General features: G+C 51.1%; 1 protein-coding gene and 1 long non-coding RNA gene across 3 annotated transcripts in view; one reads left to right on the top strand and one right to left on the bottom strand.

Moving 5' to 3' along the window:
* The first annotated feature begins 74 nt into the window (after window positions 1-74).
* Window positions 75-2,108, top strand: LOC116072996. Its single transcript, XR_004111623.1, has 2 exons — window positions 75-684; window positions 1,890-2,108. It is a non-coding gene; the product is annotated as an uncharacterized LOC116072996 (long non-coding RNA).
* Window positions 1,269-15,002, bottom strand: part of Camkv (CaM kinase like vesicle associated) — a 14,556-nt gene continuing 822 nt past the window's right edge. The window contains exons 1-11 of one of the 2 annotated variants that reach the window (XM_031344638.1): window positions 6,766-6,805; window positions 5,563-5,666; window positions 5,327-5,458; window positions 5,081-5,155; window positions 4,728-4,866; window positions 4,482-4,602; window positions 4,250-4,325; window positions 4,024-4,160; window positions 3,784-3,862; window positions 3,497-3,584; window positions 1,271-3,202 (exon numbers count right to left, since the gene is read on the bottom strand). In XM_031344638.1, the coding sequence (XP_031200498.1) occupies window positions 2,639-3,202; window positions 3,497-3,584; window positions 3,784-3,862; window positions 4,024-4,160; window positions 4,250-4,325; window positions 4,482-4,602; window positions 4,728-4,866; window positions 5,081-5,155; window positions 5,327-5,458; window positions 5,563-5,657 (1,506 nt within the window). In that variant the 5' untranslated portion in view covers window positions 5,658-5,666; window positions 6,766-6,805 and the 3' untranslated portion in view covers window positions 1,271-2,638. Of the gene's footprint in view, window positions 3,203-3,496; window positions 3,585-3,783; window positions 3,863-4,023; window positions 4,161-4,249; window positions 4,326-4,481; window positions 4,603-4,727; window positions 4,867-5,080; window positions 5,156-5,326; window positions 5,459-5,562; window positions 5,667-6,765; window positions 6,806-15,002 lie in introns of those variants that run through there. The other variant, XM_031344637.1, reaches the window with a different exon arrangement.

Raw genomic sequence — 15,002 nt, 5'->3', positions numbered from 1 at the left:
ACCGGAAGTCATCACAGACCCACGTCTGAGTGCTTCCCTCTGATTGGACAAACCGGGGCGGGGCGCTGGAGCGGTTGTGATAAGCAGCCAGCCAGCCGTGCGGAATCCTGGGATGTAGCTTCTAGGTGTCTCCTAAGAGTGGATCCTTGTTTCTACCACAAAACCCTGCGATGGCCTGTGTCGGAAAACAGTGAAGCTACAATCTGACCCCTATCCCTGCTAAGCCGGGGACTATCTCAAGTTCGAGCCGGTGCAAAGCGAACCAGACCCCTTCTTGCTGCACTTCGGGACAGTCAAATAGATTGGAATGCCAAGAAAAAGGGATGATGGTCCATGGTTATGGAAAGTAATAGGCTTTCAGCCCACAGTTCCCAGATCGAAAGAGGGCCCCCACTTTGTCAGCCTTCTACTATGAATCATCGTGGAAAGATGGACACATTAAGTCCTTAGCCCTTCAAACCACTACACTCGCCCTGGCTTGACTCAAATATGACCTAATAACCTTTGAGATTAGGCAAACACTGGGGCCAGTAATGTACCCCTTACCTCCCAGAATTCCTCATGCCTGGGACTACAGGATGGTGATTCTGGACGTACAGATGCTTCAAAGACCAGGAAATAACAAACCCTCTTTATTATTCCCACATCAGATAATTTAAGGTCCTCCCTGGGAAAGCAACCCAGGTGAGTTCACCAAAGCTTGTCTTGAGTTGAAGCCAAGGCTCCTTAGCGATTTTTACGGTATTGTTAGCAGTATTACTCCCCCAGAAGAAACATACATAACTTCATATTATAAAACAGGTCTGCTCCAGCCGGGGAAGACAGAATGAAATCTTTTTGGTCTAAGTGGAAAGCACAGGTATTCACAGGAAATAGGCATCAACATACAGCACAGAACTGTTGTGCAGCCCCACCCTCCCCCCAGCCAAGGAGGCCCACTGTGCCCAAGGTCACTTCCTATAATAGTTGGCCCTGAGTAGACTCCACTTGTGTCCAAGTGAAGATAAAGGCTCTTTGTCAACAAGAATCGGAAAAGCACCAGCCCTTCGGTGCTCAGCTCGGGATAGTTCTTAGCTGAAACACACCACTCCCGTGGGATTTTTAGAATCCAGAGGAGTCTCATCATCATCCTCCAGGTAGACCCTGGAGAGGCACTGAGCATCAGCCACGACCCAAAAACTGATCCCACAGCCTCTTCCCTCCCCGCCACTGCCTTCCATAGGCTCCTCCCCAATAGGACAGAGGAAGCAAAGGCAAGAGGGTGGCCATAGAGGCTTTGCAGGGTGACGTTTATTTGCCAGGTTCAGCAGGCACACAGTTAGCCCACCAACCTTCACATACCAGAGCAGACCCACAGGCATGCAGGGAAAAGGGCAGGACCACCATGGAGTGCCGAGCAAGGGCAAGGACCAGCGTGGCTGCCTGTTCAGGCTGTGGTAGGGTCTGACCAAGGGCACCTGGCAAGAGCATCCCTCAGGGAGCTAGGGAATCGTAGTCTACTTCCTCATCCCAGCCAGAGCTACTTCATGTGGCTGAGCAATACCTCTGCCTCTGATGGGAGAAACAGAGGAAAACCCTCTCCATGTGGCCGAACTAAGAGCAGAAAAATCTGCCGCTGTGAAAAACAAGCTCCCAAAGCAGCAGCCTGTGAGGTGCTGCCATGCCTCCCTGGGAGGACGAGGATTTGTGGCCTGAGCCTGCATGAGGTGGCTATGGCAAAGGTCTCCTCCTTGGTAAATGGCATCTAGGAAGGCCATGGGGGGACACCAGCCCTCCCTATCCAGCTCACAGGAAGGACCCAGATAGGCTGGGACACTCTGGTTGCTTTCCCTGTACTCTGTTCTCCTAGGCGTCACTGCTGCATCCGACATGTTTCTCTCCTCCTTTAGAGTCTCCTAAGAATCAGGATACAGAGCAACCCGCTACAGGACTCGGGAGGCTATGGAATAACACAAGGATCTTCAGAGGGAAGATCGCCACCCCTCCCCCCCCAGGGAAAAGGATGGAAGCTTCCACCCATTCTCTCTCCCACTTCTGAGGATCCCCACGGCTAACATGCAGTGCCTGCCCCCAACCATGTGACCAGACTTAAAGCACACTGCCCTAGATTTCTGCATCCTCTCTTGCAGCCAGCGTCTCTCGTCTACTCCTAGAGAAGCCCAAACACCACAGGTACACACCTTCATGTGCAGGAGCCTAACACTGCTGACAGGGCCTCGCTGGAGGACCAGCTCTCAGGGCAAGGCCACCCATTTAGGGCCTGGGAAAGGATGAGGTTTGCAGGGCCTGCCTGGGGAAATGACGAGGCAGGAAGGGAAGGAGAGCAAGGACCCCCTGAGTATCCCTAGAGCAGCATCCCACAAGGAACAGAAACTGGTGAAGCTAGCGAAAGACAAGAAAGCCACAAGGAATCCATGCAGGGGCTGGGGCTGGCCCTGCCTCTGGCCTGCCCACCACTCACATACATCCACACAGGAGACAAGACTGCTCTCCCATGGCCCCCAGGCATGCCCTATTGGGATGAGGGAACTTGGGGGGCAGGGAGGAGCTAGGGCATCATGCCAGTGACTCTATATACAGTGAGAAGCCCCTCATCCAAACCCCCACCCTCCTTCCCATCCCCCACCAGGCTGCCCATTCAGCTTGTCTCCACCCTCTGAGACTCCTGGGCACAGCCAGTAGCCTCTTCTCCTTTACTAGAGGGTGGAGCCTGGCCTGTGGCACCCTCTAAGGCTGTGCTGTCCGGCTGGGCCACAGCCGGCTCCGGGGTGGCTGCTGCTTTTGCAGCTGGCACGGCACTGCTTTGAGTGGCGGGCACTGTGCTCTCTTCTGTGGCTGGTGTGGCTCTGCCATCGGTAGCTGGTGTAGCGCTCCTGTCAGTAGCTGGAGTGACACTCCCATCCGTGGCCGGGGTGATGCTCCCATCCGTGGCCGGGGTGGCACTGCCATCCGTGGCTGGAGTGGCGCTGCCATCCGTGGCTGGGGTGGCACTACGATCTGCAGAGGCTATGTCATCACTCTTGGCACCACCCTCTGTAGCTACAGTAGCACTGGCCCCAGAGGCTGAGGCAGCTCCACCTGCAGCTACAGCAGCGATGGCCGCACCAGCAGGCCCAGGAGTGGCAGACTGAGCCGCCGCCGCTGTTCCAGACTGCTCTGGTGCCCGGAGCCGCTTCATGAGAGTGGTCACTCGGACAGCCTTCTGCAAGGAGGAGAGTGAAGAAAAGATCATGGTGAGCTTCACTAGATCCACTCCTTCCAACCAGCTAAGCCCAACCCCTTCCGTAGTACCCGCCCCCACCCCCACCCCCACTGCCTCCAGCTACCCAGCTACTCAGTAGCTTCAGCTTCTGATCACTACAGCAGCTGCAGCCGCCCCGTGAAGGCCTGAGAAAACTTTGTGTTCAGCTGAAGAGGTGCAGTAGCAGCAAGGAACTGTGGGGTGCAAGAGAAAGCACTTGGAAATGGGCCAAGAGGAGAGCGAGCCAAAGCCTACCTTCCACTTGGCTCTGGCAAAGTTCTTCTCAATCTGGGCACAGACGCCATCCTTGATGTTCTTATCAGAAGCTGCATTGCCAGAAATCCTAGAAAGGAGGCGAGTGCATCTGATCAGAATGGTCTGTGCCTTCGTGGAGACTGCACAGCCCTGTGTGATCAAGGGCCACCAGGCAGAGCTCTAGAAAGCCTTCCCTACCCTCAAGACCTCAAGGATACAGACTTCTGATGTAAGACACTCAGAGTGCAGCAGAGACTTGCCCACTCCTCCCAGAGGGCCCTGCTCACCATTCATGGGAGATGGCCTCTTCAGCGGTGATCCTCTGGTCTTGCTCCACCTCCATCAGCCTTGTAACCAGGTCTTTGGCTGGGGACAAAGCCAGGGATGGGCTAGGCAAGGGTGCCCCATCTCATTGTCTAGATGAGATGGATGGGCTGGGGAGCAGGAGTAGAATCCAGCAGAAGCTGAGAGCAGAGCCTCCCTCCGTACTGCCTTATACTCTGCCCACAGGCCGGGTAGCCCCTCACCTGCTTGAGAAATATCGTCCCAGTACGGAGAGTCAAACTCATAGTCACCAGCCAGGATCTTGCGGAAGAGATTCTTATCATGGTTCTCATAGTCATCTTCTTCTACCTCCTCATAGAAGGGCGGGTTGCCTGAAAGCCTACATGGAGTAGGGTCACCTAGGAGGGTCACAGACATAATTGTCCAGCCCACCTGGCTGCAAGCCCAATTGTGTGCCCTGCCACTCACAGGATATACATGATGACACCAATGGCCCAACAGTCCACAGGGCGACCATACCGTTGCCGTCCTACCACTTCCGGTGCTAAAAAAAAAAAATAGTCATCTACTGGTTAGTAACAAGCGTGGCCATATATAGCAGCATCTACACCCACTTCTTGGAACAGAGACTTCTCCCCTACCCCAAAGTCTCCCCCTGAAGGTTGTCCCTCCGACCATCCCCTGTCCCATCCCTCCTTGCCCAGATACTCCGGGGTTCCACAGGGCTCCTTGATAAGGCCGTTCTCTAGCTTAGCCAGGTGAAAGTCGCTGATGACAATCTTTGAGTTCTTCAGCCTGTTGTAGTACACTAGGTTTTCCAGCTGTTCAGGAGAGAATGGTAGAAGGGTGGGCAGAAGCCTCAGAAGCTGGACCAGAGCCCAATGTGGCACTCAGGCCAGCCCCAGCCCAATGGCAAGGGATCCGGTCCTTCTGGCTCTGCCCTTACCTTGAGGTTCCTGTGCACAATCTTGAGCGAGTGCAAGTAGGCCACAGCCTCCAGGACCTGCCGCACCACGTTGCTCGTGTCTCGCTCCGAGTAGTAGCCCTGGTCCAGGATCCAGTCAAACACCTCCCTCCCCGTGGCCCTGAGGGACACCAGCCCCTGAGCCCGGCGTGGGCAGGGTCGGGGGTAGGACAGGAGCATTTGGGAGGCCTGATTTGTACCAGGCACTTGGCTGGGCAAGGCCCAGGGCCTTGGGACCCAAAGGGTTCCAAAAATGGGGTTCTTTAGCTATAAAGGGAGGAAAAAGAAAAGACCCTAGGAACTGAGGAATCCTGGAACCCCAGAATGGTACTCACAGTTCCAGAAAGATGAAGTATTCCTTGCGGGTCACAAACACATCTACCAGCTGCAGGATGTTGGGATGCTTAACCCTAGTGGCAGTGGGAGGAGTCAGTAGTCAGGGTTGGGTGTCCCCTGAGAGCAGCTCTGGTTCCTACATTGAGTAATTATAACAGACTAACGTGTACTTCCCTAGGCACCCTGCCCTTCAAGCCCTCCCCCCCCATCTCCTACCCGACTCTTTCCTCAGCCCTCACACTCACATCTTGAGGATTCCAATCTCGTTCTTGGCCGCCTTCCGCACCTTGCGGCCATCGCGCTTCTGGAACTTCTTGCAGGTGTGCAGCTTTCCCGTTGTCTTGTCCTTGGCCCGGAAGATTTCACAGAACTCCTCACTGAAGCCATCAGGCACACCAGGCCTTAGGACAGGGTACACCCCAGTCCCTCTTTCCCAACCCTGGTCTATCCACCCATCACTGTGCAATAGCTCAACACTCACGTCTTGATGACTTGTCCCAAATCATATCTGTCAGTCACTTCCGATGGCTGGTTATAGTTCTTCTTGTCACCCAGAGTCACACACCCAAACGGCATTGCTAGGCTCTAAGATGCAAACAGGATGGGCTCTGGCTCAGCTATACCATTTTCCTTACCCTACCCCCAACACTGAAATTGATTTTGGGAAACCCCAACACAGCTCAGGAGAGGTCAAGGGCGAAGTAGGCAAATACAGATCCACCTTGCTTTATCGGGCCACACGTGCAGTCATTCTACCAGGCTGCCTGAACTACAACAGTCCCCACCAAGCAAAACTTTACTAAGTTGACATATTAAGTAATAGTTTGGGGCTGGTGAGATGGTTCAGCGAGTAAGAGCACTAACTGCTCTTTCGAAGGTCCTGAGTTCGGATCTCAGCAACCACATGGTGGCTCACAACCACCCGTAATGAGATCGGACGCCCTGTTCTGGTGCATCGGAAGACAGCTACAGTGAATTGGGCCGGAGTGAGCGGGCCAGCAGCGGTCCTGAGTTCAGTTCCCAGCAGTCGCACAAATGATAGCTCACGGCCATCTGTACAGCTACAGTGTACTCATACACATAAAATAAATAAAATAAATCTTAAAAAAAAAAAGACCCTTTAATCCCAGCACTTGGGAGGCAGAGGCAGGCGGATTTCTGAGTTCGAGTCCAGCCTGGTCTACAGAGTGAGTTCCAGGACAGCCAGGACTACACAGAGAAACCCTGTCTCGAAAAAAAAAAAAAAAGAAAGAAAGAAATAGTTCTTTCATTACATACACTTGAAAAGGCTTACAATTTGTTTATTTCTTTAGTTTTGATTTTTGAGACAGGGTCTCACTATTTAGCCCTAGATGCCCTGAACCCAATATGTACATCAAGCTGGCTTAGAACTTGCTGAAATCCTCCTGCATCCACCTCTCCAATAATGGAATTAAACCATCAGTCTCTGTAGGGTCAGCCAGGTAGCTCACCAGGTAAGGGTACCGACCTCCAAACTTGAGACAGCTACTGATCCCACATGATGGAAAGAGAGACCCAACTCCCAGACATTGTCCTCTGACCTCTGTACACATACTTTTCTACATCCCCCAAATAAATGAATGAATAAATAAATAAATAAATAAATAAATGTGATTTAAAACACACACACACAGTTTCTTTGAAGTCAGGTATGGTGACTCACATTATCATTCTAGTGCTCAGGAAGCTGATGCAAGAGGATTGGTATGAGTCTGGGCTGCAGTGGGAAACTCTATTTCAAAAAATGAATAAATAAAATCTTTACATTGCAGTTATTCCACGAACATAAATTTAAGTTTACTCTAGGAGTTTCTTTGAAATTATAATCATATCATTTTCCCCTTCCTGTCCTCCGTCTTGCTCTAATCAAATTCATGACCACTTATTTTTTAGTTATTGTTATGTGTATGCACACATATGCACATACTCCTGATTATATAACTATAACCTGCTAGGTCCATGTCGTGTTGCTTATATGCCTGTTTCCAGGGCTGACCACTTGGTACTGGATACTCAGCTGGTGTGCTCTTCCCGGGGAGGTCTGTTTCTCCCACTCTAAGTCTTCCTTACCTGTCTGCAGTTCTTTGTCTAGCGCTGAGATCTCACGAACTCTCCCCTATACTAGTTATTTATCTCAGATGGTCTAGGGATGCCAAATGTTGGTGAGGCTATGGACAAAATAAAATCTGTTGGAAGAGGGCAGCTCTTCTTTAAAAAAAAAAAAAAAAAAAAAAGCTGGGAGCCAGGTGTGGTACACACCTGAAATCCTAGAACTTAGGAGGTGGCAGCAGGAGGACGGGGTTCAAGAAAGCCCTGGCTACTTCATGAGTTCAAGGCTACAAGGCTAGCCGAGGCTACTGAAGACTTGTCTTAAAGGAAGAGACAGGGTGGAGGTGGTTTTGTCAAACAAACCTATTCTATGTACTTCTTTTTTTTTTTTTTTTAAGATTATTTATTTGGTTGGTTGGTTGGTTTTGTTTTTTTGAGACAGGGTTTCACTGTGTGACAGCCTTGGCTACCCTGGAACTAGCTGTGTAAACCAGACTGGCCTTAAACTCAGAGAGCAGCCTACCTATGCCTTTTTTTTTTTTTTTTTTGGTTTTTCAAGACAGAATTTCTCTGTGTAGCCCTGGCTGTTCTGGAACTCCCTCTGTAGACCACGCTGGCCTCGAACTCAGAAATTCGCCTGCCTCTGCCTCCCAAGTGCTGGGATTAAAGGCATGTGTCACCACTTCCCCTCTAAAATTAATTTTTATGTGTACAGTTGTTTGGACTGCATGTATACCTGTGTATATGTGTGCCCGGTATCTATGGAGGCCAGAAGAGGGGGCTGGATTCCCTGGAACTGGAGTTGCACAGTTATGAGCTCTTGTTTTGGTGCAGGGGACTGAATCCAGGCCCTCTGGAGGAGCAGCCAGTGCTTTTAACCGCTGCACAATTTCTCAAGCCTGCCCTATGTACTTTAAATATTTGCTCCATAGAAATGCACGCATTTGAGCCAAGTGTCCCCCAGGAGTTCCAGGCCAACTTGGGCAACATAGAGAGATCCCATCAAAGAGAGGGCGGGAGAGAGAGAGGCAGGCATCCATTTATGCCTCAGGACACTTGGCTAAGAATGCTCATAATTGCCATATCCATAATTGCTAAAAGCTGGAACGAGCCCAAACATCTACCCCCAGCAGGATGTGCTGTGGTGTGGCAGAGTCGTTATGCTGCGAAGGAAACGAGAGCGCTCTAGTTCAACTCAGCCAAACAGTGTGCCCTGCAAAAGGCAGTGTTGATAGAAACAGGCAAGATGGATGTCGTGTGAGTATTTAGATGCAGAGCTCAAAACAGGCAGAGCTCACCATGCTGCTAGGGACTCAAGCACAGAAGCAACACTGTCTGAAAAGCTGAAAATGAGTTCAAAGACTCACATAATGGTACCTAAGGGATAGCACAGGACAGGGGTGACCGAGTTAGGACACATGAGGGCTTCTGGAAGACCCCTTTCTTTCTTTCTTTCTTTCTTTTTTTTTAAGATTTATTTATTTATTATATGTAAGTACACTGTAGCTGTCTTCAGACACACCAGAAGAGGGCATCCAATCTCATTACGGATGGTTGTGAGCCACCCTGTAGTCACTGGGATTTGAACTCAGGACCCTCAGAAAAGCAGTCAGTGCTTTTAACCGCTGAGCCATCTCTCTAGCCTGGAAGACCCATTTCTAAACCTGAATGGTAGTTATAAAAGAATGTACTTTATATCTTTTTTAAAATTTTCGTATTTTTATTTTATGTGTATTGGTGTTTTGCCTGCATGCATGTCTGTGTGAGGGTGTCAGATCTTAGAGTTTCAGACAGTTGTGAACTACCACATGGGTGCTGGGAATTGAACCCAGCTCCTCTGGAGAGTAATCTCTTCAGTCCCAACTCCCCCACTCCCTTTGTATCTTAAAGATGTACGTGCAGGCTGGGCCACAGTGGCTCAGCTTTAATCCCAGCACTTGGGAGGCAGAGGCAGGTGGATCTCTGAGTTTAAGGCCAGCCTGGTCTACAGAGTGAGTTCCAGGACAGCCAGGGCTACACAGAGAAACCCTGTCTCAAAACCAACCAACTAAACAAACAAACGAACGAACAAAAAGGACTTACAGGGATATGGAAAGGTGATTCCACACTTGAGAGAGCTTTCTGCACAATTGTGAGGAACAGAGTTTGAATCCCAGCACCCACATAAGAAGCTACATATCCTGTACATGCCCAAAACCCCAATTGCAAGGGTGGGCAGGGAGAGACCTTCTGGGGTTTGTTACTTCTAGTTTAGCTAAGAAAATGCAAGTCAAAGGGTCAGGGAGAGGCCGGTTTCGAAGGATCTGTGGAGAGTGGCAAAGAAACTGATGCTTTTCTTCTGGTTTCTGAGTATCCACAGGCGTGAGTGCTCACACACACACACACACACACACACACACACGCACACACGCACACACACACACACACACATACACACACGTACACACACATGCACACACATGCACGTACACACACACGCATACACGTACACATACACACACATGCACACACGTACACACACATGCACACACGTACACACATACACACACGCACACACGTACACACATACACACACATACATACACACATGCACACACATACACACATACACACACATGCACACACATACACACATACACACACCACACACACACACACATACACACAAACACACACACATACGTGTGTGTGCATGTACACACAAGAAAAATGAATAAATAATTTTCAAATTTCAAACATTATTTGTGAGGTGTATGTGTGTGAGAGAGAGAATGTACTTTTCTACGACATTAAAGGAAATATGAGTTCTTTTCAGGGCAAAGAATTCAAAGTGTAAATTTATATCTTTTGTTTATTCATTTTTTGAGACAGAGTAACTCGAGCTGGCCTTAAATTCGCTATATAACTGAGGCTTGCCTTGGTCTCCGAGTCTCCCTGCCCCTATTTCTGAGTGCTGGAATTATAGGCATGTGCTGTGCTCTGATGCTCTTAGAATTTTTATTACAATTAGTTTGATGAATTTATTAAATATTGAATTCAGACATGTATGTGATATGCCTAGAGGGACACGTTCCTTGTCTATTTTCACACCCCAGCTTGTCCCTGCCTTACCAGGCCTTCCTCTTTGCTGCCTCCCTCCATGGCCTACCTTCCTTGTAGGGGAAAGCAGTGTTAGGTTTGGAGCTGGGAGCAGAAGGCTTTGCTGGGAGGCACGCAGGGGTGACAGTCCAGAGTAAGCCAAGCCTGCCTCAGGCGCTGCAGGAGCGCAGGGCCAGGTGAGGCTCCGTCCGGTTATTGCTGGCTCAGTAGGCTCCGGGAACTCTGCACCTGGAGCACAGGGCCCTACCTCCACTCTGTCCTTTACAGATCAAGCCTAAACTGTAGTGCTGAATGGCTGGTCCCTGCATCCAAAGGGAAAGGTACCCAATGGCCTTGTTCAGAGATAGAGGGCTGCAGCTACCTTTACAGATCTAACCCCAGAGTCTGCCTCCTTAAAGTTTGCTTTGTGCCAGCCTGTGGTTAGAGCAAGCTCTACACTGAGGCCACACTGAAACTGCTTTGCCTCCGTCACCTCTGCTCCTTCTACCTCCAAAAGTGCTTGAAGTGGAAAGAACTGGGCCAGGGCCTTGAGCATCTACATATTCCCCTATCTGAAGGGACTTACAGCGTCAGTTCTCTGTTACAAGGTGAACTCTGCGAGCTGGGGGCCCCAGACAAGCCCTTGGGTAGTCCTGGATGCCATGCACTTCCTCCCAGGCAGAAGCCAGCTATACTATTCCCAAGGACCACAACCCTCCCTGGAGGGCCCCCCCAAATGTGTCCCCAGCATTAGGGATCAAATTCCATAACTCCTTCCTCGGGATTGCTTGAACTTGGGGAATAAACACATTTTCATCAGTGAGATGGAGTCAGAGCTTAAGGCATCTAGCAAAATACGACAGAGGCAAAGGAGAGAGGCTCTGAAGATGTCAGCGGTGTGTCTTTGCCACTATGTCCAAAGTCCCTGCTCCTGCATCTCATTGTCACAGCTGGGAGCAGAGGCACAGCCACCCATCTCTGCATCCTAACATCTGGAGGGAGAGGTCTAAGGACATTTTTCCCCCAGGGGTGAGGCGGTGGGGGTGGGGTGGGGGTGGGAGAAGATTCCCCTACCAGGCTAGAATCTGAGGGCCATTCACTGAGCAGGAAGGTGGCTCCTTGGCTTGCTTGTTTGCCAGGAGGACTGGGCGGGGACCGTTCATTCCCAGTTCTGTGGTTCTGTTATACTGTTCCCTCCGATGCAAACACCCTTTCCAAAGCCTCCCATGGGAATTCTATTTGTCACCACAGAGTTATTTATAACATTAAAAGGGAATCAGCGGCTACCTAAATGTCCAACAACAGGTGATTCGCCAGCTCAAGTATGTCTACTCCGTGGCAGGAAGTGTGGGCATTGGTAAGAGCTTCACCCACTTGGGCTGCCCTGGGAAACAGCCACCACATGGGCAAGGGCTCAGGACCAGGGCTGCTGCGTGGTGTTCTTTCAGTACGAATTCTGACATCATAAGGTTGTCTATGCAAAGAGTTGTCTAAAACAATCCTGATGCTCCAAGGCCAGATGTGAATGGCCCTTTTCTGAGACACCTTCTCCAGGCTCTGCCTCCCTCCCCAACCCAACAGCTCTCGCCTCTGCCAGTGTGGTGTAGGTGGGAGGTTTTGTATATGCTTGTCTCTGATCCTGGTGCCAGCTTTTTGGCTATACGTGTACATTCATGCCAAGGGGTCTGTCTCTACCATGGAAAGTCCATAGTGCGGACAGCCTACCGCCCTGTCCTATGGGGGGGTCTCAATAATGAAGCAGGGACAGATCTACTTTGCCACCACTCCCCCTCTACCTTGGCTGCCCTGATGTCACCCAATACTATCCCTCCCCAACAGTCTGCTTGAATTCACGCATACACCTGGATCTTTCAGGGTCATGAGAAAAGAAAGCATGTTTCCAATCAGTTCTCTCATCCCCTCTACACCTGTTTATTTCCGCCATCTGCTACCTACTGCTACCCCACGAGGCTGTAGGTTGTGTACACCAAGCCGCTTGGTACCTCTCAGCAAAAAGAGGGACTAGCCCCAAAACTTGAAGGAAGGTGGTGGGAGGGCCAAGCAGAAGGAGATGGGCATTTCTCATCCATCATTCTCACGGCCCCAAATTTAACACCCAACAAAAGTTTTCTTTCTGACACCACAGAATCTGGTCAGCTCCACACTGACCCAGGTATGGGGCAGCTCAGGAGCCCCGGGGCAGCTGCTTTTCTAGAGATAGAGTTCCTTTCCTTCTATGCAAAGGAAATAAACCTTATTCCCGGGCTACCCACAGGGAGCAGAAGAGCAGTGCAGAACACTACCACTGCCCTCTTCTCCAGCAGACCCTGAGAGCTTTCGGGCTCAGCACTCCTGTTCCTGCTTGCTCCTGGACCTCGTCTGTTGGGCTCAGTGATTCAGGTCTCAGGCCAACTCTGAGGAATCGTTTGTCTATTTGGTGCCCTAGTAATAAAGGGTCCCTAGGAGTTCTATTGGATTTTCAGGCAGGTCTGAGCCAGAGGAAATCCAATCAAAATGGAAGCCAAAAGACCCCATTTCAGGTTTTTTTGTTTTTTGTTTTTCCAACCAGGGTCAGCCTGCTTCAGGTCTCACGTTTCATATCCAGAAATTAAGTTTCCTGCTGCTCTGGCATCTACCATGTGGGGCTCTAGAGCTTGCAGTAAATCTGGAGAGGCCAGAAAGGCCCCAGGAGGCCTCCCGCTGACTCCTGACTGTAGGCAACACCTCCCAATTTAGTGGCAGCTGTGAACACCAGCCTGCAGGCACCCTCTTCTCTTCCCTCCCTTCTTCTCCTCTCTTAGTGATTAGGACTGAGTTTTCTACTGCAAACAGACATGCCCCAGCCCAACTCCTGTCCAGCTCACAGCCACAGGCGACCTCCTTCCGGTGAGTGTGGTTCAGTCCTGGGTTGGTAGCAAGCTGAGCCATCATCAATAGTTGCTGGTGCCGACTCTTCTCTACCTAAGCTAGGAGTATGGAGGAGCCCCTGCTAACCCCCAATCTCACAGCCTTAGAAGTGAGCATGCGGTCCACAGCTATTTCCAGAATAGTCAGCTCTCCTCATGCAGGCAGGGCCAAGAGCCAATTGTCACTGGCCTCAGAACCTGGGGTCCCAATCTTTGAAGCCACTGGAGGCCCTGCCTCCCTTTGGTTGGAGGAAGGGATCTGCAGAGGAAGGCACTGGAGTAAAAAGGTTGCTATGGTGATGGAAGTTTTAAAACAAGGGGAGGAGAAAGGGGTAGGTATTAGCAAAGGTCCCTCTTGCCAAGCTGACATTTTGGCCTGGCTCCTTCCCCATAGGTTCTGAGACCCTGGTCCCCTTAAAGGAAGAGGAGGTGGGGGAGCAGTTAGAGACTTTAGTAAAGAACGGTGCAGAGACAGAGAGACAAGAGCAGAATCTGTTGGAAGTAGAAAAGGAGGTGGCAGGGTAAAGGGGACACAGCCACAGGAGAGAAGAAGGCAGGAGATTCTGAAGAAGATTCAGGATGCCCAGCAGCAGCAAACCCTCCAAGGCTGCGTGCTGGGGTCCCCTGGGCCATGAGCTACCCTTGGCATTTGGCTTTCCAGACTCTTCAGTGACCACCCCCCCAGACATACAGTGTACTTGGCACAGGAGGCCCAGTAAAAAGAGGTCAGCTTCCAGTCGCTTCTTGGTGGGGAAGAGGCCAGCTGTTCCAGTCCCCAGCCAGCCAGTCCCCAGCCTCTCTCTCTCCCAGTCCTGATAGCGGCTTAGGCGAAGAGGTCTAAAAGTTGAAAAGACTGGCATTGCAGGATAGAAAGGAAGCCCAGAAGCCTGCCTAATTCCCTTTAGAAGCCTTCTCGGCTGGCCCAGCTTTGCCCTACCCAGGGTCCCTCCCAGGGTCCCAGCAACCTACACTTCAATCAGAACTCTCCAGGCCTTGGGTTCCCAGGGCCCTTCTTCATCCCGTCCTCAGTCTCGGCCAGATCTCAGGATGGCCAATAGCAGCATTCAAAACAGCACCATGAGCAAGCCATAAACAGGATGACAATGGCACACCAATACCCCACCCACCCACCCAGGTCTCAGTTTCCCTGAACAGAGATCTTCCCTCAGAGCAGAGGACTGCCACCAGCCTGCTGCTAATTGGTAGCCACCAGGGAATGAAGACAGAGAAGGGCCTGCAGCAGATATGTATAAAGCCAGGGTAGAGCACCTGGGGATCCACACTAAATGAGGAAAAAAGGGGAGACCCCTGTCCCATCCTGGCTCTGAAGGGAATGGAGATACTAATTTCCAAGTTAGGAAACGGAGGCTCAGAAGTCACTGAATCTGCCAGTAATCAACTCTGAGGGGGAGGGGAAGCCAGCCTACTTCTGCAAAGGTGGTCCTGGGGGCCCCAAAGCCTGAGCCTGTGTTTGGAAGCTGGTGTGCAAAAGACCCACTAGAGTCGTATAGACCAGCTAGGAGCTTTTGGTGAGGAAAAGGGGGCCCCCGTTTTCTAGGAAGGAACCTGCTAGAGCAGGTTTGGGGTCGGAGAGCAGTTGGCAGCCCTTCATGGGGCCAGGGGCTCAGGAGCCCAGGGTCTCCTGTCAAGCAATACAAGCTGAAAAAGACGGAGGCTAATGCTTTAATTGCCCCCTGCTACTCCAGGCAGAGTCCCTGCTCTTCACCATGGTACCACTCTGACCCCCTTCCCCAGTGCTGCTGGCTCGCCCCCGCTGGCACAGCAACACACATGCGGGAGGCACACGTGTGAGCACCAAGCCCCGCACCTCCCAGAAGAAACATGTGCGCCCCGCACCCCCACCTCG

The sequence above is a fragment of the Mastomys coucha genome, unplaced genomic scaffold (assembly GCF_008632895.1).
Source record: "Mastomys coucha isolate ucsf_1 unplaced genomic scaffold, UCSF_Mcou_1 pScaffold23, whole genome shotgun sequence".
In the NCBI taxonomy this organism is placed as follows: Eukaryota; Metazoa; Chordata; class Mammalia; order Rodentia; family Muridae; genus Mastomys; species Mastomys coucha.
The sequence above is the reverse complement of the archived record's forward strand: the minus strand, read 5'-3'. Positions and strand labels throughout refer to the sequence as shown.